Genomic DNA, 22,022 nt, shown 5'->3' on the forward strand with positions numbered 1-22,022 from the left:
ACAGTAGGATGTGTAAAAAGTTTTGAAGAAGTCATTCATTCATTACTTCCCACTAAGTCAAAGCAAAGTCATTTCACCACAGCCCAATAAAAGTGCCAATCATCCAGACCCTTTAAAATGTCAATAACAGCAATTGCAAGCCCTTGAAAACTGTTAGCCTTGTGTAAATAAGCATTACGAAATTGACTGCAGAGATCAGCAAGCCAGAGCTGTCAATAAAACAATGTTTTCTCTGGGGCTCAGGTGTTTCAACATGAGTAATGGATTTCTGGGCACTCAGTTAAGCTTCATTATGGAATTGAGTCCCTCCATTTTTAAAGGGCTCCAGTATCATCCCGACTTAGCAAAAATCCATTCCTCTGACTTTTGCCTGGAACTGGAATTTTGGTATTTGGTCTAGGCCCAAATTTTCAAACTTATTTGACAAAGGATATTTCTAATTATAGAAGATAAGTTGCTAAATAGCTAGGATGCCAATGAGATGTAATATTCAGAGCTACTCCTGGTTGTCTTACGGACTCAGAGGGGAATTTCCCAAAGCTTTTCCTAAGTTGGCCCCAGGTTGTTTCTCTGTTCCTTTGCCTCCCCCAGGAGATTACATTATTGAGGGCCAGGTGAAGGGTGCATGTTGTTCCCTCTCAAATGGATAGACAGACTCAAATGGCCAGATGGCCTGATCATGTCCTTTTAATTTCGAATCTAATTGGGTCCCTTGGTACTGTAAAGAAGATTTATGAAGCGAACATCTTGGCTTTGCAGATGTTTACATTATCAATGTTTAGAACACGATTGCGAAAATTTTAATTTGCATGATCAGGTGCTGCCAATCAACTATACATATGCAAATATAGCAGAAGTGGGTGCAAACCACTACATTCCACTCCTTAGCTGGTAATGTTCATAAGCAGAATTACTGTTCACAAATTAATTAATTTACAATGAGGCAGCTAAGTGTTCACCAAATGTTTAATCTCTGGGTAAATTTAGATCCATGTCTGGGCAATGGCATTACTTAAATGGGTCTATCTTAAGACAAACAGCAAATTAATCCAAAAATTGGATAATTATCTGAATAGGAAAAGACTACATGGCTGTGGGGAAAAGGAAGGGGAGTGGCACAATGTGAATCGCTTAGAGGACCAGCATTAACACAACAGGCTGAATGGCTTCCTTCTGTGCTGTAACCATTCTATGATTATATGATTCTAAAGCAGGCATGTTTCCTTTAACAGAAAAATATTATTTTTTTCCCCCTGTTTGTCTCACAGTTTGGAGACGATGTAATAATCTCATTGGATATCCTCTTTGATCACTAAATGTCTTCATTGAGCATTTCAAACTATTCACAATTTTGGCTTAGTAGATACGCTGTACTGTGACAAGGGGCCATTACCACATGCATTGGTCCTTTAAACTATAATAAAGATTCCCATTCCTGCTGAATGGCCTCTATATTCTGTTATAAAAAATTGAGCAAAGTACACATTCATACAAATAAACCTACCAGGAAAGCTAGGATTTAACTATTTAATCCTGCAGTGCCCATAACTATCAATCTTCAAAGCAATTGCATACTTAAACTCGAAAGTTAGAATTCTATTTATTGCTGGGTGGTGCGAACTAGTTTGTTGTTTCAAGGTGAATCCCTAAGAATTTCTGGAGCTAATGCTTATTTTATTGATTCTTACAAAAGGTGAATGAAATTAAAAACCAGCTCATGAGCACAAACAGGATCAACAGAAAAGAGGAGATCCCATTCTTATTTTATCAAAGTTTTGACCTAGTAGAATTTGGCATGTATTGCACCTTTCTTAAGTGTAAAGCAGCCACTAGGCAGTGGAAAATTTTGAGCAAGCCTCGGTCATACTGCCAAATTTATAGGGCTCAATGTTGAGGCGTTTCCAGGCTGATCTGCAGCAGCATCTCATCTCAATTATTAAGGTGAGCCCCAAGGACCATTTTCATTCAATCTTTGGGACCCTGGCTTTTGGTGCATACCTTAATGCTGGACCTAGGCTTGAAAACAGGCCCACACTAATTCTTGTCCATTTATCTTTGCTGGAGTGACTAACATCTGATATATTCAGGCCCTACACATTAAATAGCTGCCATGAGATGCTTCTGTTATAAACGGTTGTCTTTACTCATGAGAATGATAATACAAATTGAATATTGTGGAAATTTTACACTTTATCAAAGGCAATTTTTATTCTCCATCAAGTCTCTGGTAGACTGTTAATCTAACTTTATTTCATGTACAAAACAACAAATGGGATGGTGGTCCTCAAAGTTCAAGCACCAAGACATAGCCCAGCCGAGTGGAAAGAGACAAATTCCTGGTGTCAACCACACTATTATGCATAAGTGCAACGCAGTCTCTCATCTAGAGGAAAAATAATAAAATGGGAAGATTCACCTGCTGCTTTCATGTGCTTCCTGGATGTCAACCAGAGCAAACTAAAGTCTGCCTACTGAGAATATTATTGGCGGTCAACCATTCCCCACCCCCCTTCCAACTTACATCCGCCAGCAAAGATAAATTTTGTCCTTAACCTCTGTGAATTTTTCTTCCATTTTCCTCATTGGTTGCCAATCCATTATCACCTTCAAATCCCCACTAAGACATTTACCACTTTCTGGTCACCCCTACCTTACTTTCTCGCTACTTTTACACCAACTCCCTCCCTGGCTACATTTACTATCCACAGAACCTCAATCTCTATCGTTTCTATTTCTTCTCTCAATAGCTGATTGTTGCACACCTCTTTCCTTCTTTCCTCATTGTTCCCCTTTCCCTCTGCTCGTGCATCATCCATCCACTGCCTCAAATTGATACCATTATTCCCCAACCTCCAAACCAGGTATGAAAAATTCAAATTTATCTCAAGCTACCCATATACAATGCCATAAAATCCGATGCATAAAATGCAACACAATAAATCTGTCTCAGTCAAAATAAAAATTGTTACCTGTTGGACATTCACAAGCGTTTACACAGGGGTCATTTGTCTGTTGAGGTTTTGGATCAGTACATGTTGGAATAATTTCTGAACCACAATGCTTGTAAATCTGGTTCTCAGGACAAACAGGCAGTTCTAGAAAGGAGGAGTCATATGTTTCATGTTTTCTGTTATAATGAGTACAAATACACACATATCATTACACAAGAATAGAGTTGATGTTTCAGGTTGATGACCTTTTATCAGAAGGCATTCTGATGAAGGGTCATCGACCTGAAATATTGGCCTGGATGAATTTTCATCAACGAGGCGGGTAGCGGCAGATGGTAAAATTGTTGACTTCCCAAGCCCACCTCGGGACAAAGTGCCCGCAAGAGATTTACATTGATTGGGGGTGGGGGGGGTAGGGGTGGTGAGGGGTGGTGGGTGGAGGCTGCAATCGGGCCAGCCAATGCGGGTAAAGGTTGGAGGCAGCCACAGGGACCACCAAGTGCCAAGGCGGGTTGTTTAAAAATCCCACATTGTTGCTCTAGGATTTTGACTAAGTTATAATGGAAGTTGCAAGGCCCCTTAGCCCTCACTCCTCACTTCTCAAAAACTCCTCATGCCCCAGCCATGCCACCTCATGGCCCCTATGGAAAGCTATGCCTCTCCACCCGCCCCCATGGCCACTCATGCCTTCTATGCCAGGTTATTACCCCCATCCACCACACTGCCCCTCATTCCCCCATGCCAGGCTATGGCACTTCAATGCCCATTGACCCAATATACACTGTATAGAACCAATGAACCCTATAGTGACAATAGAATGTCAAATAAAAAAAGCTTTAAGAAATGTCATTCATACATTACTTTCCACTGTATTAAAAATGTAATTTTACTACAAGGCAATAAATGTCTCAATCATCCAGACCCTTTAAAGTACCAAGAACAGAAACTGCAAGCACTTGAAATCTCTTAACCTTGCATAAATAAGCATTGTACAATTGACAGCATAGATCAGAGAGCCAGAGTTGTCAATCAAGCAATGTTTTTCCTGGGGCTCTGCTGTTTCAACAGAATAATGGATGTCAGAGTGCTCAGCTGAGAATGCATAATGAGATTTGGCTGAGAGCCCAGAAATGCGGTAGTCTGTTGATACACCTGAGCCCCAAAGAAAATACTGCTTGATTGACAGCTCTGTCCCTCTGATCTCTTCCGTGAAGTACACAATGTTAAGAGGTTTCAAGTGCTTGCAGTTTCTGCTGTTGATACTTTAAAGGGTATGGATGATTGACACCTTCATTGCCCTGTAGTAAAAGGACTTTTTTTATCATGGAAGTAATAAAAGTAATGGTTGAATGGCTGTTTTTAAAAAAAAAAAATTCACACATCTTATTGTCACTATAGGGTTCATTGGTTCTATGCACTATATGGTAGATCAATGGGCATGCAAGTGTAGCCTATGGTTCACGACCCCTGAGGAGCCGGCAATGACAGGAATGCCAAGTTCTGGGCTTGCAACCAGAACCAGCTCGCATCCTTAAAAGGCACTCCTGAAAACTGGAAATGGGATCAGGAATCCTGGAATCGGGACCTGCCTGTCATTTTTAAATGGCTTCTGAATCATCCCAACTTGTCAAAAATCCAGGCCATTAACTCTGTTTCTCTCCACAGATGGTGCCAGACCTGCTGAGTATTTATTTATTTATTTCAGATTTCTACCAACTGCACTATTTAGTTTTTACACAAATATTCTTCTATTTAAGGGTGAAATTATTTATAAGCTTTAACCATGAACTATTTATTTCTTTTATTTTCTAAATATGCAGGAAAACATACCACATCTTGTGGCCTTCCTCCAACCAAGGGCAACAATTTCTGCCCCACACTGGTTTGCAAGTTCTGTTAAAGTGGGACAGTTGACCTGATCTTTATCCGGAGAAGCGCAGACTTCCGTTATGCATATTTTGGCATATTGTTGAAAATCGGCGCATTGAGTGAAATAATATGATATAGGAGATATGCAGTCCTGATGAAAAGAAACACAACAATGAAAATTATAGAATTACAAGTCTACTGCTGAGTCTTCAAGCTGTGAAATCTACTACAACTCAATGTCTCTAATTAAACTCAAATACCTTTTGCATTATCAAATGATTTCTAGTTTTCCAAATAGAGGCTTATGCATTTAGTCAAGATATAAAGGTACTTTTATTCTTTATCAGATCTAGGAGACTGTTTATAGAAAGAGAACAAACAGCACAGCCTAAAACAGAACAGTAATATTTTCCAATTACATTTTTGAAGTGTGGTCTCAAATCAGAAAAACATACAGTAGTGGCAGAAAATTTGCAATAAATTTTTAGCTTGCTGCCTTGATGTAAAGTGGCTTTTATGGATCAGCCGCCCATTTCTGTATCTTTAATGGAAAAGTGCTTCTATCTCACTGTGATCATTCTAGCTGGAAAGTTGGAAATATGTCCATCTATTAGTCAATAACCAGAAACATTCACTGAAACTTTCAACTTTGAAACAGGCAAAAAGGAAAAGAAAATGTGTTGGGGTGTGTAAGAATAGGTGTACTTGTTAGAGTAAGTAGCCTTAATAAGCCTATCTAGAATATAAAGCTTATATACATACATAATAAAGTCTAATTAGGCAGTGGTTGCAGCCTGGAGACATTACCTCATTAACCATCTATAAGAAAATATAGTAAATCAGACATATAGCTGTAGCAAGGTAATATGGGATGAATAGACTTGTGTTATGAATGTAATGGGAAGAGACAAGAGTGAGGAATTAGATGCTATGCAGAGATTCTTGGAAGGGATAGTAAACAGGTGTGGTTATGTAATGTATTACATTAGAAGGATGTAATTATACTTACAAAAGGTACAAACACTAAGGATACTTGGGGGTTTTTGAGTCTTGCTGAGGTTAACATAAGGAGTTAATCATGACATGTTTTTGATCTCCTGAAAGGGTCCCTGGTAAGTGATTTCCAATGTTATAATTGGTACCCAAATCTCATAAATGGCATGAAAGAGGATATGTTTTACTATCTCAATGACTTAATTTTATAAAGAGGTCATAACTAGAATTTCAATGCTTTCTAGTACTCAAATTTGTATTAGAGATAATGGATGTATGACAACATCCTATAATACCTTTACATAAGTGCATTAAAGATATATAGCAATATCCTATATAAACCCAAAATGGGTGTATATTGGGTCACCTCCAATAGCTGCTGTTTCACGCCCCTAATGATTTAAGGTTCTTGTGTGTTTTTATTCCCCATTCAAAGTAGCCCAAATATCTTAATTCACTTTTTTATAATGGAAATCTTGAAATTTTTAGATAAAAAAGTTAAATTAGCAGTTTAGTGAATAAGTGAATAGTGAGGAATGAAATGTTAAAATGAAGTATATAGTTGACTAAGCCATTGAAACACATTATGATTTGATTCTCTGAAATCTTCTAAGTGAGAAGACAAAAATTAATTTCCCTGTCCTGCTTGTGATGAAGTGATCTGAGTCTGAAAGGGCCATAACTGCAAACTTGTAGAACTTGGAGTCTGTTTTGTACACCTGCCTTAGATGGAGAATTTTGAATAAAATATTGAATTGTTAAAACTGAAACTGACCCCAGTAGCATTGGCCACTTTAATTGGGTTGGTTGTGTGAACTAATCACACATTTAATGGTGTACCCTTGTAATGTAGTATTCAGATCAAAATTGAGTTGCATCTGTGCAAACAAATTATTTTGTCTAGATAAGAACAAATGAACTAAAATGCAGTGTTTTAGAACAGCTGTTAAGAACAACCAGTAAAACTTAGGAATGAAGGGTACTAGTAATATTGTCCCAACTGGTCTTGTATACCTTAAAATGGAACTCTAATATTACTGGTGCCAGTATCACCGATCTTTACTGGCATTTGAAAATTTTGAACAGGCTTTTCCTTCTGGGAGGATTGTGGTTAGCAGATTTGCATGGCTGAAAATAATTAACTGCAGGAAGGAAGTATGCTTTAAATGAAATTAACCATTATTGGAAGAGGGTTGAAGTGTAAGAGTATTGCAGCAATTGGCTCAATTAAAAAAGGGCACTGGCGAGATCAAATCTGATGTACAGTGTATGGGTCTGGTCTCCTTACCTAAAAATGGATATACTTACCCTTGAAGAGGTGCAACAGAGGTTCATTAGATTGATTCCTGGGATGAGAGATTGAGTAGTATGATCTTACAGTCTCTGCAGTTTAGAAGGATGAAATCGCATTGAAATGTACAAAATTGATAAAGGGCTTGACAGGGTAGATGCTGACAGGCTGTTTCTCCTAGCTACAAATTCTAGAAAACTAGAAATCAAAGTCTCAGGATGAGGGCTTCGTCATTTAGGACTGAGATGATGAGAAATTTCTTCACTCGGGGTTATGAATCTTGTTCTCTACCCCAGGGATATTCCTTTGTAAAGTATATTCAAGACTGAGATTGATACATTCTTGGCCACCAGGGGAATAAATTGATATGAGAGCAGGACGGAAAAGTAGAGTTGATATAAATGTACAGCCGTGATATTATTGAATGGTGTAGCAGGCTTGAGGGGCCAGATGGCCTACTGCTGCTCCTATTTCTTATATTCATATAATGGAGTAATCTGCATTATCTCAACTCTATTGGATCAATATAAATATTTTTTACTAGAATCCAGGTCAGGTTCATGTTGTACTAAATTGATTTGTATTTGCAGTATTACAGTTCTCCCTGGAAATAAATAACTTACAGGTACGGCTTTCTCACAAGGTAAGCTGGTTCCAACAGGTACTTTGATAGGGCAGTCACCAGCTGAAGTAGAGTATGCACGGATTGAGTTTTCCTCCACTAGAACAGAGAGAGAGAGAGAGAGAGAGAATGACACTCCATGCTTTTGCAATGTGGTTAATATCATGTATGTAGCAAATCCTTCAGTGAACTTGAATTGTTTGAATACAAAACGGAGCTAAAATTCAAAGTAACCAAAGCAAACACACACAGTTTTTAGAAGTGCTGAAATCACTTTGCAGCAAAATTTGGCTTTTTGCTCATTTGCACCAAAGTGTCAACATGACCTTCTAGTCCTTCCTCCCTGAAGTGTTAATCCAGCTTTCACTCAAATGCTAATCGCCTCAACTATTGCCTATGCCAAGTCTGGATTTATTAATGGCTATATTATATTTGCTATATTATATTTGTGGCCCTTAATTTTGATCTCCCCTAAATGTGGAAACATGGGATAGAGTTTAATTCAGGCAACACGGGTTCTGCTGGTAGACACAGATGTCGACAGGAGTCCCGAGCGGGTTGAATGGGGCTGGCTGGCTGCGATCGTATGGCAGCCCGCCAATAAGGGGAAGTGACTCACAGGGCTCACCCAATTACGTGATGGGGGTGGGAGTCAATGCAGGAGTGCTAGCATCATGTCATAGAAGTGCAGGAGGTGGTGCCATTTTTAAATGGCAGCCATCCCTAATTCAGATTTCCATTGTTCTAACAGTGCTGAACATTAACCAAGAAAGTCAATGACAGAAGCAACTCAGAGCAGCAGCCTACAGATGCAAACTGAAGTGGTAACAGTGGAAACAGTGATCATAACATAATAGAATTTCACATTCAATTTGAGATGTTTGGGTCTAAGATAGGTGTCTTAAACTTAAATGAAGGTAATTACATGGGTATGTGGACAAAGTTGTCTAAAGTGTACTGGGAAAATAGATTCAAAGGTAGGACAGAAGAGAAACAGTGGCAGACATTTAAGAAGCTATTCCAGAACTCTCAGAAAAGACATATTCCATTGAGAATGAAAGATTCTATGGGAAGGCTGCACCATTTGTGATTAACTAAGGAAGTTAAGGATAGTATCAAATTGAAAGAAAAAGCATACAATACTGCAAAGATTAGTGATAGCTCAGAAGTTTGGACAGATTTTAGAAATCAGCAAGGAATGGCTAAAAGTAATGAGGAGGGAAAGATTAGAGTATGATAGGAAGCTAGCTAGAAATACAAAAACAGATAGAGTTGATACACATACTTAAAGGAGGAAAAACAGTAACTAAAGTGAGTTTTGGTCCCTTAGAAGGAGAGACTGGAAAATTAATCATGGGAAACAAGGAAATGGCAGAAGTGTTGAACAGGTATTTTGTGTCTGTATTTACTGTAGAAGACACAAAAAACATACCAAGAACACTTGAAAATCAAGAGGCAAAAGGGAGGGAGGAACTTAAAACAATCACAATCACTAGGGAAAAGATTCTGGGAAAACTAGTAGAACTAAAGGTTGACAAGTCCTCTATAACGGATGGCCTGCAACTTAGGGTCTTAAAAGAGATGGCTATAGAGATAATAGATGCATTGATTGTGAACTTCCAAAATTCCCTGGATTCCGGAAAGATTCCAGCAGATTGGGAAATTGCTGATATAACATTCAAGGAGAGAGACAGAAAGCAAGAAATTATAGGCCAATTAGTGTGATTAAAAAGTGTTAATGCATTCCATGCTGTGTACTCTATCCATTGATGGTTTATTAATGACAGGCTCAGGGGATGCTTGAATCCACATGTAAATATGTGCAAGGGGCCTTGCATTATATTTCTCTCTCTCTAATGAATGATGCAGCTCAGAAGCAGAGGAAGGTCTATGTGATGTACATTTTGGAAGGACAATTGAGATGTGTGGTCTAGTATGAAGCTTGGGGATTATGTGCATATCATGAGAGGCAAGGATGCTGGAAAGGTGTTGGATAAAGTTTTACTAGGGCACCCCTGGTGTCTATCTCCATCACTCTGTCCTTGGCAGCAGGCAAATGTTGTTGTCCTCCTTCCTGCTCAGCCTCCTCTATACCATCATCCAAGTCAGATGAGGCTTGTGTCTCCTCAAAGTCCACTGGTTTCAGGTTCTCACCCCTTGGCAGTGCCAGGTTCTGCAGCGCACAAAGTACTACAATGATACATGAGACCCTCAATGGGCCATTTTTGAAGCTGTCCCCCCTGTCAAGGTAACAGGAGCACATCTTCAGTAGACAAATGGCTTGTTCTACTATGGCTTTGTGGAGCCATGACTGATACGTCTTTCCTTGGCCTCACTGACATCATCAGACAGGTTCAGAGAGGGTACGGCCTGTTACTGAGGATCCACCCATTTAGCTGTGGAGGTGGGTTGAACAGACGCAGCACCTGGGAATTGCGAAGCATATATGCATCATGGCTGTTGCCTGGAAATACACACACATCTTCATAATGCACTTCATGTAGTCACAGACTAACTGGACACTGAGGGGTTAGAAGCTCTTTCAATTTATGAAGGCTGCCGGCTGATCAGGCGGTACCTTTATGGTGACATGTGGGCAGTTGAAAATACATCTATGATAACTGCACTGGAATTGTGTGCTATTATAATTCACTCCATAAGGGAAATGTCTGGCCCAGTGATGTGCTCATTTTCCTCAGGCACTGCCACCCCCACCTCCCTTTCAAAATCACAACCATCAACCACTTCTCCTCAAAAAACTCTTATCCCTACTATCCTTGCAAAGAACTATTCCATCCCCAATCTCCCATTTCAATTCAAAGCCCCTGAACATGCTTTTGCCAACCAAATCTGTGCCTATCTTTCCTGCAATTCCATGTTTGAATCTGTCCAATTAAGTTTCAGTCTGAAACCGCCTTAACACAAAGTCACAAATGACATCCTCCCTGATTGTAACCATGTTGCATTTTACCTCCCTGCAGCCTTGCCCATGCTCAACCATAGCATCCTTTTCTAATGTCTCTCTCTTTTGTCCTGTTCACTCAAACTAATCTGACATGGTTCCACTCTTATTTATCCAATTATAGCTACAACAGCTACAACAATGAATTCTCTTTCCACCTATGCACTGTAACGTTTGGAGGCTCGAATGATTCATCCTTGGGTCCCTCTTTCTCCTCACATATATGCTTCTCCTGACGACATCATCCAAACATATCGGGTCAACTTCCACAGGTAGTCTGATGAAACTCAGCTCTACCCCTTGACCACCTCCCTAGACCCCTCCTCGGCTTTTGTGCTGCCAGACTTCATCAGTTTTGGATGAGCCTCAATTTCCTGCAGTTCAACATGGGGAAAACTGAACCCATTTTTTTCATTTCCTGCCACAAACTTGATCTCTGGGCAACCAAATCCACCTTCTACGAACCACACACTACACTCCCTGACCACTGTTTCAGCTTGAAATGGGCTATTAGTAACCTCAGCATCCTAATCCAGCCCAGTTCAATATTTTAACCCCATATCTTATCTATTTCACCTATTTCTACTTAAATATTTCATTCCTCCATTCACCAAAAGTAGCCTTTTTCTGATGGTCCGGCCCTGCTATCAGAAAAGCCGGTGTGGATTGCATCTGCATTGATGGCAGCAGCCTTGCAGGCATTTAACGGTCTGTGGAGTGTTATTTGGCTGGAGACAGGAATTCAACCCCTCACTTAGGAGGAAGCCAACCTGCCTGGCCAACGGCTCTGTAGTCCCACAGCACCACTGGGTGGCCACTGTGTGGGCTAGAGGTAATCCATAGATTCCAAGTGCCAGGAGCCAGGATAGAAGTAAATGTAGGGGTCTCGAGAAAGGGATGGGGGGGTGGAGGCCAGAGGGGGAAGTGAGACAGGGTTGGGGGTCATGATGGAAAGGCTGTCGGGGATGGGAGCGCCCTAGGGTTCTAGACTTTTTGGGGAGGTTGGGGAGATGACGGGGTGATGGAATGAATTGGAAAAGCATTTTCCACCCAGGCCTGAGCAGGGTAACCTGCTGAACTTCTATCCACCCTGAACTCTTCTCACCAGCCTCTAAAATTGCAACCTGGTGGGAAGCACCTCTTAAGTGTCCATTAATTGGCCAATTAGGGACCTCAATGGGGCAAGGGCGGGCAAGCTGCCCTTGGCCTCATCTGCCCCCAATAAAATTTCAGACTGGTTGGTGGCGGGAGGGTCAGTGGCGGGCAGGGAGGCAGCTGGAGGGTCACCCAAAGAATTTTATGGGGCATGGTCTTCAAACCCGCCAGCGGAGGCCCGAAAAATTCTACCCGAAGTGTCATCATAGGGCTGCAATACGAAAGAAGGAAAGCTTAATCCAGTGTTGAAACACAAATCAAATGCACAAGGGGAAAGGGTTAAAATTCTGCCTGGATTTCATTTGTGCCAAGATTTGCATTATTGTGAAAAATTACACATCCTGCAACTTAGATATGAGAAAAATGGTTAAACATTGTGGGACAATGGTATTTACTTAAAAATTGTGTGTTTATTCTTACCTCTTTTAATCTGGCTACGTGTATTCCCTATTTTATCAAATTTTCCACATAGTCCACAAACATTTCCACTGTATTTAGGGTGAAGTTTTAGCTTAAAAAGAAAATGGATGCAATATTTAAAGTATGCACATAAACATTTAACTTGTTTGATAATTCTAAGTTTTTTTTTCTAATAGTATCACTCTCAAACTACATCATTACTAATTAAATATTAAATTTGCTCTTTTTTGGCCATTTGCACAGCTTTCTATGCAAAATATTGCCTGATTTAGCAAGCATGAACTGTTCAGGACAAACCAAGAAAATGATATCAAATTGACATTTGTCGTTTTTACAGAAGTACTTCTGAGACACATCATCAAACAGTCATCAGGGCATAATGGAAAAGTCTGGGCCTGCAAGAAGCATCAGGATAGCAGGTTGCATGTAAAAGGAGAATAAGATGACCAAGATAAACAGACAATGGTTTGGATGAATAGATACTGTGGCCTGAATTTTCGTAAAAATGGAGATGGCCTCCGGCGTAGCCAAAATAATGCCAGAGAACCAATTCCATAAATCTTATCCCCAAACCTGGCAACCACCATTTTCACCAAGGGGGAATGGGGGTCAGTTGTAGTTTGCACATCCTTACATTTTTCAGGAAAAGGTCTAAAGCTGCTGGAGGTATCTGAAGAGGTAGGGTACCCTTTTAGACAGGTCCAGGGACACCTTTGGGAGAGGTCAGATGCCCTGTGGGAGATGTCAAGTTCCTTTTGGAAATGTTAAAATTAGACATGAATGTATGTAAAAAGTTGATAAACTCATTGGAACCGTCAAGCTGGCAAGGCATTTAAATCCCCTGGCCTTTAAATGCTTTCCCAAAAATATTCTGCAATGCGATTTAAAAAATCCTTGCTAGTTCACTCTGTCTGGTGACATAAACCAGAGGACTATCATTATAGGATTTGTGCTGCATGATGATTTCACAACCTATCATTATCACAGTGGGATGTCTGCCAGATCACAGCTTGATTGACAGTTCCCAGTGGTTATAAAGTCTTTGATGTGGGAATATAAATACAAACATTTGCTTTTATAAATGATTGAGCACTTGAATGAAATGTTTGTTTTGTAAGGGATTATGTAGCTGAAGGAATGTAAATGTAGTGTATGCATTTTCATAAATGAGAGTTTTTAAAAAATAAAATTGCAATAAACACTTAGGACTTTATTTTATTTTATCTCAGCATGGGGCCTGAGGTCTTCTCATGGTAGATACTGGGCGAGTTGGCATTGAGGCTATAACAGCAAAGGGTGGTGGATGGGGAGTATGGGTTGGCATGAGTTGGTACTAAGATGACAGAGGGCTATAAAGGGCTGTGGAGGTAGAAAGAGGCATATAGGTTGGCATGGAAGGTATGAGGGGCCATGAGAGACATAGGTTAGCATGTGGGGAATAAGGGGCCATTGGGGTGGGTTGGTAGCATGAGGTAGCATGGGTCAGCTTGGATAGGGCATGAGGAGTGTGTGGCAGGGTGAGAAAGTATGCAGGTGAGAGCTGGAAGGCTGTTTTTTGTTTTATTGTTTTTTACGGCCGGGTTGAAGTCCTGGATCACCAAGGCCAACCTTTTGCACAGCCCAACTCTGCACCGGCAACCCCTGTGGCAGCCTCTGAACTCTTTCTGGGCAAGGCAAGCCCGACTCCTGTTAACACCCATCCTCCACCCCACAGCACCCCCCTCAGAAGGAAACTTAGATCATCTGGGGCACTTTGTCCCGAGTTTGCAGAGATTGGGAATTTTCCTGAATCTGCGCTCCCAACTCAAGGGTGAAAATTCAAGTCTGGTCTTCCTCGGTAAGTTGCAGAACAGGGAATGCTGGACAGGCAGAATTGACATAACAACAAGAGCTTGCATTTACATGACACCGTTAATATAGAAAAAACATCCCAGAGCAGATTACAAAGCTATAATCCAAAATAAATGGATGCCTAAGCAAAGGAGAGGTTTTTTCAAGAAGTAACCAAGGGTTGAGTGAGGAGAGACCAAAACAGAAAAAGGAAGTCTAAGACAAATATCAGGAGCAAGATTCAATTACTAGCCAGGAAGGTCATGGAAAGACCAGGTTTGAAGGGACTAACAATTCAGGAGGCGAGGAGGTTTAATGCCAGAGAAGGTTATAGATAGAGAATGGGGGACATAGCCTGTAGGGACTTAAACATGAGAGTAGAAATTATCAGTTGTAGGTGTTGGGGAAACTGGACCCAATGTAGGTCAGCAAGGATAGGAATTACGGGTGAGTGGAACTGGGTGAGGGTTAGGGTATAGGCAGTAGAGTTTTGGATGATCTAGAGTTTATGACTTGTAGAGTCTGGAACAGTTAAGGCTGGAAACGGCAAAGGCATGGATAAAAGTTTTAGAAAAAGATGTGCTGAGTACAAACAATATTATAGGGGTTGACATAGGTTGCCTTTGGGTATCAGGTTGGGAGCTTAGCTTGGGATAAAATAGAATGTTGAAATAGTGACTAGTCTAGTTCAGCCTAAGACAATGACTGGGGAGCAGGATAGAATCAGTGGCAAAGGATTTTGCAGCAAGGACCAAAGAGGACAGTTCGGTCTTTTCAATGTTTAACTGGGTGAAATTACATTTCATCCAAGTGTGGCTATCAGACAAACAGGCTGACAGATTAGAAGCTGTGGAGGAGTCAAGAAAACTGGTGGAAAAGTCAATCTGGATGTTGTCACGAAAGGGAGGGGAACAAGCTTTGATCCCTCCGGGACTTCAGAAGTAACCATAAGGGACAGGAAGAGAAGCCATTCCTGGAGGTGCTTTATGATTGGATAGATAAAAGTGGAGCCAAGAGTTGGTTGTCCAATTAAGCTGCACAAAGAGGAGGTGAAAGGGAACATTGTGGTTGACCAGGCCAATGGTTTCCCGAAGGTATGATGAGGAGGTATAGGGCACCAGAGTCAGAGTAACAAAGGATGTCATTTGTGACTTTGGTAAAGCTGTTTCAGTGCTGTGGCAGGAACAAAAACATCTCTGGAGAGACTTGCACATCATGGAATTGCAGGAAAGATAAGCATGGATTTGGAAGGCAGTGAGGCGAGTTAAGGGACTTTGTAAAGCAAAGGGAAATTTGCAGCGGAGAAGTAGTTTGCAAGAACAGAGCACTGAGGATGAGTTTCTTCATGAGCGAGTTGATTACAGTGATATTGCAAGGAATAATGTCAAAACCTGAACAGAGTAAGCCACTTACAATGCCACCATAAATACCACAAAGGAACGTGAGATGATCATAAATTTAGTGCGGATGGGGTGAAGGGCCAAGTGGTGGATCTTGATAAAACCATATTACAGCTCAAAATCGTCATAAAGGTGATTAATTTAATGGTAAACATAATCATTCCCTTCTGTTTTTCCCCCAAATGTGAACCCAAAGTGTCTTTCTTGTAAGTTTTCTGTATTCTATTCTGAGATTCGCTGCTAGTTGTCTCAGCAGAGCTGATGAAAGGCTGCTAATGCTCATGCTGGGACCCTTGACAATGTGGCTGATGGCTTCTGGGTTTTTGAACCTGTGAAAGCCTGACTGCATGGCTGATGAAAAAGGCATATTGGCACCATTACGGGTCCTGCCTCAAATTGATGATCCCGTCTCCCCATCCCAATGCTAAAATCACCATCACAAAAATCTATTCCTGTTGTTTGAACATAAATGCAGCATTTTTTATTATTCTAAAACTGTACCCGATTGAGCTTAATTTATGTAACTATTCATAAAAGAATGTCTTTCTGACCTCCACATTTGCATCATCTTCATTTAAATATGTTTGTGTTGCGTTTCATTCTTTGGAAAGGTAGTCAGTAGAGAACATTCTTTATTAAGGGATTAATTTTGACATTCAAAACACGTAGTGACTTACAAAACAAACAGTTTCTAAATTAACCACTGGGGAGAATGTTCCCCTGTTGAGGGGGAAGTGCGGGGGCGAGCGTGAACCCGATTGGTGCACCCGATTGGGTCTGCGCCACCATTTTATGAGGGCAGGCCAATTGAGGCCCACCCAGAGTGACATGCGCCCGGAAGTGCTGAGCACTCCCTGCGTGGGTCGGGAGGGGTTGGGGTTCCCTAAGTCAGGGCCTGCTCTCTTTTGCGCATGCGCGTGGAAGCGTGCAGAAATCTCCCTGAGGCACAGGGAGATTAGTTTAAGGTTTAAAAATTTAAATAAAGAAAAGAAAATATTTTAGGACATGTCCCCTCATGAGCTGGGACATGTCAAGGAACATTAATGAAAAAATTTATTTAATTTATAAACCCTTCATGGAACCTCGTCCCACCCGTGGATGAGGTTCCATGAAAAATGCGAAGGCCACCTGGGCTTTTCGCCTGCCCACCAACCTTAAGGTTGGATGGGCAGCTCAGTTAATTACTTTAATTGATATTTAAATGGCCTTAATAGTTCTTTGACAGTTCAGCAGGTGCGCAGCCGACTCAGCTGTGCGCCTGCCAAACTGAAAAACTAAATGACGCGTGGCGACGTCTTGACACAAGTCCAACGTCGCCCCGCATCATTTTACACCTCAGCGAGTGGGCCCTGCCCCTGCTCACCAAGCCAAAAATTCTGGCCATTGTTATTGGCCAAAACAGAGCTCAATGTCAATCGCAAGAAAACATACTGCAACTACAGAGGGAAAGGTTCACCTTTACTGCCACGGGAACTCTCTTCTTGTTCATTTCATCAAATAATCATTTCTTTCTATATATAGAAATGTAACCATGGTGTTAACTATCAGTTACTATATCAGAGGTGAAGAAGCACACACAGGTCAGTTTAAGGTTGAGTGTCGTGCTCAGTTACAAGAAAAATCAGTTAGCAAAATGTGAAATATTAAAATAGCAAAAACTCCATGAAATTGATTAATACAATTCCTCTGATGATGAACAGAGCCATTTTTGAGAAACAGGATTTCACCTACATGCATAAACTTATCATCTAGAGAACACATATTACACATTCACAAATGAAAATAAGAAGTGTTGCATTTATGTACTTCATTTGCAGAGTGAAGGAAAATGAAAATGAAAAGGAATGCTACACTTAAAACATCTCACCATCAATGCATCTTTATGGTTCCAGGTCAAGGAGATGGAATGTTTCTTGTTTGCAATCTTGATGTTCTCCCCATTTCTACGAATATTGACCACCTTGTCATCGTACGGCAAAGTTTTTCTACAATGGTTATATGGGAATTAAGTAGAAAAATGTGGCTTGTGTAACATTACTTAAAATTTTTGCTTTGATCCATACTAATATATTATTTTTTCTTTCTGTGCCTGGTAATGCAGCAATTTTGTAACTAAATCATAAGAAGATAAGACCGTAAGAAATAGGAGCATGAATCGACCATTCGGCCCCTCGAGACTGCTCTGCAAATCAAAATGTCATGGCTGATTTGATGTGGCCTTAACTCCACTTTCCTAGCTCTTGTCAAAGAAAACTCTGTCTAACTCAGCCTTGAATATATTCAATGATCCAGCCGCCATGCCTCGCTGGGGGAGAGGATTCCAAACACTAATGACCTTCTCATCTCTGTCTTAAATGGGACTAATGATTCAGACAAACACAATCTCAAATCCCACCATGGCAGTTTGAAAATTTGAATTCAGTTTAAATAAAAGTGGTCTGGTGCCGTCCTTACCTGCTCTGGCCTATATGTGACTCGCCCCACATAACCGTGTGGATGACACTAAGGGCAGGATTTTGAGCATCCCGCCATGGAGACAGGCAGGAACCGGGAGTAGCCCACAGCAGGTAGGTGACCCAGCTCATTAAGGCCATTTAAAGGAGGCCAATTGCGACTTTGCCGTCCAAGTTTCAGCAGGCACAGTTAGGGTGTCAGGAGGCAATCTCCAGGCAGCAGACCAGGGGACCAGGGGGCCAGTGCCCCAGGGAGGTCTAGCCTGCCTGCCTGTGTGTTGGAGCAGCCACAGCCTATAGAGAGGCTCCCCGCCACTCTTCTCTAATAGGAGTGGCCTGGTTGCAAAAGCTATTCACTCACTCACTCACTTTTCCAGAACTGTTTCATCCAATTCAGGATCACAGGGAGTTGGAGCCTATCCTGAAAGGCAATGGGTGCTAGGTGGGGAATGCCAGTCCATCACAGGGCACACACTCACAGGCACACGCACACACTGGGGGACAATTTACCCTAGCCAATCCACCTAGCCAGCATGCCTTTGGGCAGTGGGAGGAAACTGGAGCACGCAGCAGAAACCCACGCAGACACAGGGAGAACGTGCAAACTCCACACAGACAGATTGAACCCAGGTCCCTGGAGCTGTGAGGCAGCAGTGCCAACCACTGCGCCACTGTGGCACCCTGCAAAAGCTGTATTTTAGTCCAAATTTAAAAATGTTGGACAGAGGGTGCCTCTGTCTTGACATGCTGCCTCTCTCACTTATCTTCCATTGCAACCTACTGCTCCTTTCAAGATGGGCAGCCTTTTATTTGTCCTCCAGCTTCAAGAGTGTGCCCACCACCCTTAATCGGATAGTGAGCCCACCCATTAATTGACCCACCCCAGGGAAAATCAGTGACTGTTTCCCACAAAGTGCGGATTTCTAACCACCATTTCTCACCCCCTGATGGTGGGGCTCAGAAGCCCCCAAGGGAAATTCTAATGACCTGAAGTGGCTTGGCAAGTGACTCAGTTGTATAAAAGCACTGAAAGGCTTCAGCACATTGATTTGGTCTTGCTAGTGACACCCACAACTTGATAGTGGAAAAGAACAGCTTGGAGTGTGGCAAGAAATAGAAATGGATATCAATAATAAAATTCCAAACAATTTATATGCTTATTGTTTGTTAGGATTATTTTAAAGGAAAAAAAAAATTTTTTTTTAATTCCCAGCAACGAGTTTTAATATTCCATTGACTCTACTTAGGTTCTCCTCAGCAAGTTTCACCTTTTTCACTTGAATACAGAAAGTTACTGCATACAGTATATTAAACATATCTCCGTTTATCTCATTACCTGCAATGTACATTTATCAGAACCTAAAATGACTTGCCTTCAACTAATTTAAATTCATCTGAAAAGCCTACGAATGATGAAGCTGCTGAAGACTAATCTGGATTCACTATGAAACTAACACAAAAATGGAGGTGGCTGGTGAGATTAATACAGATTAAATAATTAAATGGGTTGTGAAGAGAGAGGCCCACTCGTTTGGTTATGCCTCAACATTTTGTCATTCTGGATTGTATTAAGGGAGGCTGCAAAGAACATGGCAGGACTCATTCCTCTCCCCCTTGCTCTGATGGATCATAACCTTCCCCAGAATAACACAAAAAGAACATAGACCAGTTAGAGCATTTGCAGACTTCCTGGCAGTTTGAAGTCCATTTGCTATTTTCCTACATGAATCAGACATCTCCCAAACAGGTGACAATGGAACAATTCAGAATCTGGGCAAAGTTAACCTAAGTAAGAAAACACCATGCATAAGGTACAGATTGAATACTAAGACCCGATTCAATGTAGACATGATCCCCGATTTGCTCAAAAATAAGCCAAGTCCTAGTGATAATGCCAAAATTATCCTGGGCTGTAAAAGTGTGCTATGCCCAATGTGTATTCAACTGTAACCCCAATATGACAATTCTCTTCTCCTGTAAGCCCTATGTGAACAATCTGTATCACTTCACAAATCATTAGCAAGCAATCTTTTCTCTGATATTTTTACAATAGCTTTATAATTTTGAAGTGTTTTCACATATTCTGATGATAATAATTGAGAACTATCACCAGTTAACTTTGTTTTGTTAGGCTCAGACAACTATATTCTCACTTCCAGCCTTCTGACTCGGCTATCAAGTATCAAATGCAAGCCATGCCATTTAGTCTCCCTCACTTTACTGCGCTGATGTAGCCGGGCGTACCAAACCACATGGACTGCAGCGGTTCAGGAAGGCAGCTCACCACCACCTTTCTCAAGGGCAAATAGGGATGGGCAATAAATGGTGGCCTAGCCAGCAACACCCACATCCCATAAATGAATAAGAGAAAACAAAAGCAGACCTGCAGAATTTAACTTACATCTGGCCTTTAACCTGAATTGTCCCATTTGTCAGAACAATTTGGGTGGTTCCAATTTTGAAGAATACGTGCTTCAGATGTCCATCTGATCCTCTGCGGATTTTCACCATATAATCATCATGTTGGCTTTTGCATAGCATGCTCATGATAAACTCACAATTTGATGTAAAATAGAATAGTTCATTGTCAAAATCCTTGAATGCTCCCATTCCCCATGTGTTGCAGGTATCTGGAAGAAAAGGACAATTCCCTCTGTTACAACATTCTAAGATTGTTTCTCTGAAAGACAGATGTGAGATGACACTGAAGTTAAGTGCATTTGGGTGATCAAGTATATTCAATGTATTGTACTCACGATGATTTTGTGGTGATTGATTGGAACTATCCAATGCCCGCTTGAAGACTTGAGTAAGAACAGCCTCATTCAGATCTAAAGCAAAATTATCAGTTTAAATCCAAGTGAGTTAGCTATGGAAAATAGACTACAAACATATGGTTTATTTTCAAAATGTTATTTCTATATTTATACAATCAAATTTTGTTAAAAAAGACTAAGTGCAATGAAAGAGCCTGCAACCATTATACGCTGTAACCTCTCCAGTCTGGAATCTGAAATCTGGAAACACCAGTTGTCTGGACTTCTTTTGAAAGGCTCTGCACTTCAGATACTCACATTCGCAGCACCGCAAAAAATCATGAAATAGGAGAGAGAGACAAGGTGAATGACGCTGGAAGAAAAGTTGGTTAATTAGGTAGGAATTGAAATTAAAAATCAAAGCCTTTCACTCTGGTAGTATATTGCCAATCTTTCTGAGAAATTGCAACCACAGCAATTGTTCTCTGTTTCTTTTATATTGAATGTTTATCATTCCCTGCGTCCCCTAGCTTGGGCCCGTTGTAGTGCTAATTCTGGATCCTGTATTACACTGTGGCCTCACACAGTGTTTCCCTATGCTACTGTCACTGTCCCCCCACCCCTCCATCACTCACCATTCTCTGTCCTCAGTTAGTTTGTATCAGTGCTTTTGAGCAGACCAAGGGTAAACTGGTGTAGTTTTCATTTTAGTAAAATTAAACAATTTTTATTAGGGCTTTCTAAATTTTTTGTCAATGTTTTATGTCTCAGATACAGAGTTATATCTGGCTCACACATTTGTGGTTAGGCATTCTAATGTTATTCCATAATCTAGAAAATTCCAAAATCCAGAAATGCCTTGGTCCCAAACATCTTTCAGACATTAACAGACCTAAACATTTGGGGGAGTGTAGGGCTTGAAGAGTTTGCAGAGTTAAAAAAGCATAAGGTTATGAAGGAATTTAAACACTTTAAATTGTAAATCAAATTCACAAATGAAAGAGAGCTAAGAACAGAATCTTGGGTCCTTATCATTGTGTTTCTTTGAAGATGTAAATTAACGCTCAATTACACTTTATTAACAAATGCCAACAGACAATTTAAGCAAAGGAGAGCTGAGAAAATATAATGACAGTATCTCAATAGCTATTTTGAGCTTAATAATAAATTTTATGCCTGACTTTTTAGTTTAGGTAAATTTACTATATCATCAAAATGCTTGTGCTATTTTTTGATGTCAACTTACCGAAAGTGGAGTGTCCATAACCTTGGTTAAATGTGTCAGTAGCATCATGACCTGTGATGGAAAAAGATCAATTT

At 40.8% G+C, this 22,022-nt stretch overlaps 1 protein-coding gene across 39 annotated transcripts in view; it reads right to left on the reverse strand.

Moving 5' to 3' along the window:
• LOC144687401 (mucin-6-like) overlaps positions 1 to 22,022 on the reverse strand; it is a 91,873-nt gene that overhangs the window by 63,160 nt on the left and 6,691 nt on the right. For all 39 annotated transcript variants that reach the window (XM_078553508.1, XM_078553503.1, XM_078553507.1 and 36 more), the window contains exons 2-9: positions 21,949 to 21,999; positions 20,703 to 20,777; positions 20,348 to 20,576; positions 17,361 to 17,478; positions 12,264 to 12,354; positions 7,728 to 7,825; positions 4,782 to 4,971; positions 2,970 to 3,095 (exon numbers count right to left, since the gene is read on the reverse strand). In XM_078553508.1, coding sequence (XP_078409634.1) covers positions 2,970 to 3,095; positions 4,782 to 4,971; positions 7,728 to 7,825; positions 12,264 to 12,354; positions 17,361 to 17,478; positions 20,348 to 20,576; positions 20,703 to 20,777; positions 21,949 to 21,999 — 978 coding nt within the window. The remainder of the gene's footprint in view (positions 1 to 2,969; positions 3,096 to 4,781; positions 4,972 to 7,727; positions 7,826 to 12,263; positions 12,355 to 17,360; positions 17,479 to 20,347; positions 20,577 to 20,702; positions 20,778 to 21,948; positions 22,000 to 22,022) is intronic.

Source organism: Cetorhinus maximus, chromosome 12, assembly GCF_964194155.1.
Source record: "Cetorhinus maximus chromosome 12, sCetMax3.hap1.1, whole genome shotgun sequence".
NCBI lineage: Eukaryota > Metazoa > Chordata > Chondrichthyes > Lamniformes > Cetorhinidae > Cetorhinus > Cetorhinus maximus.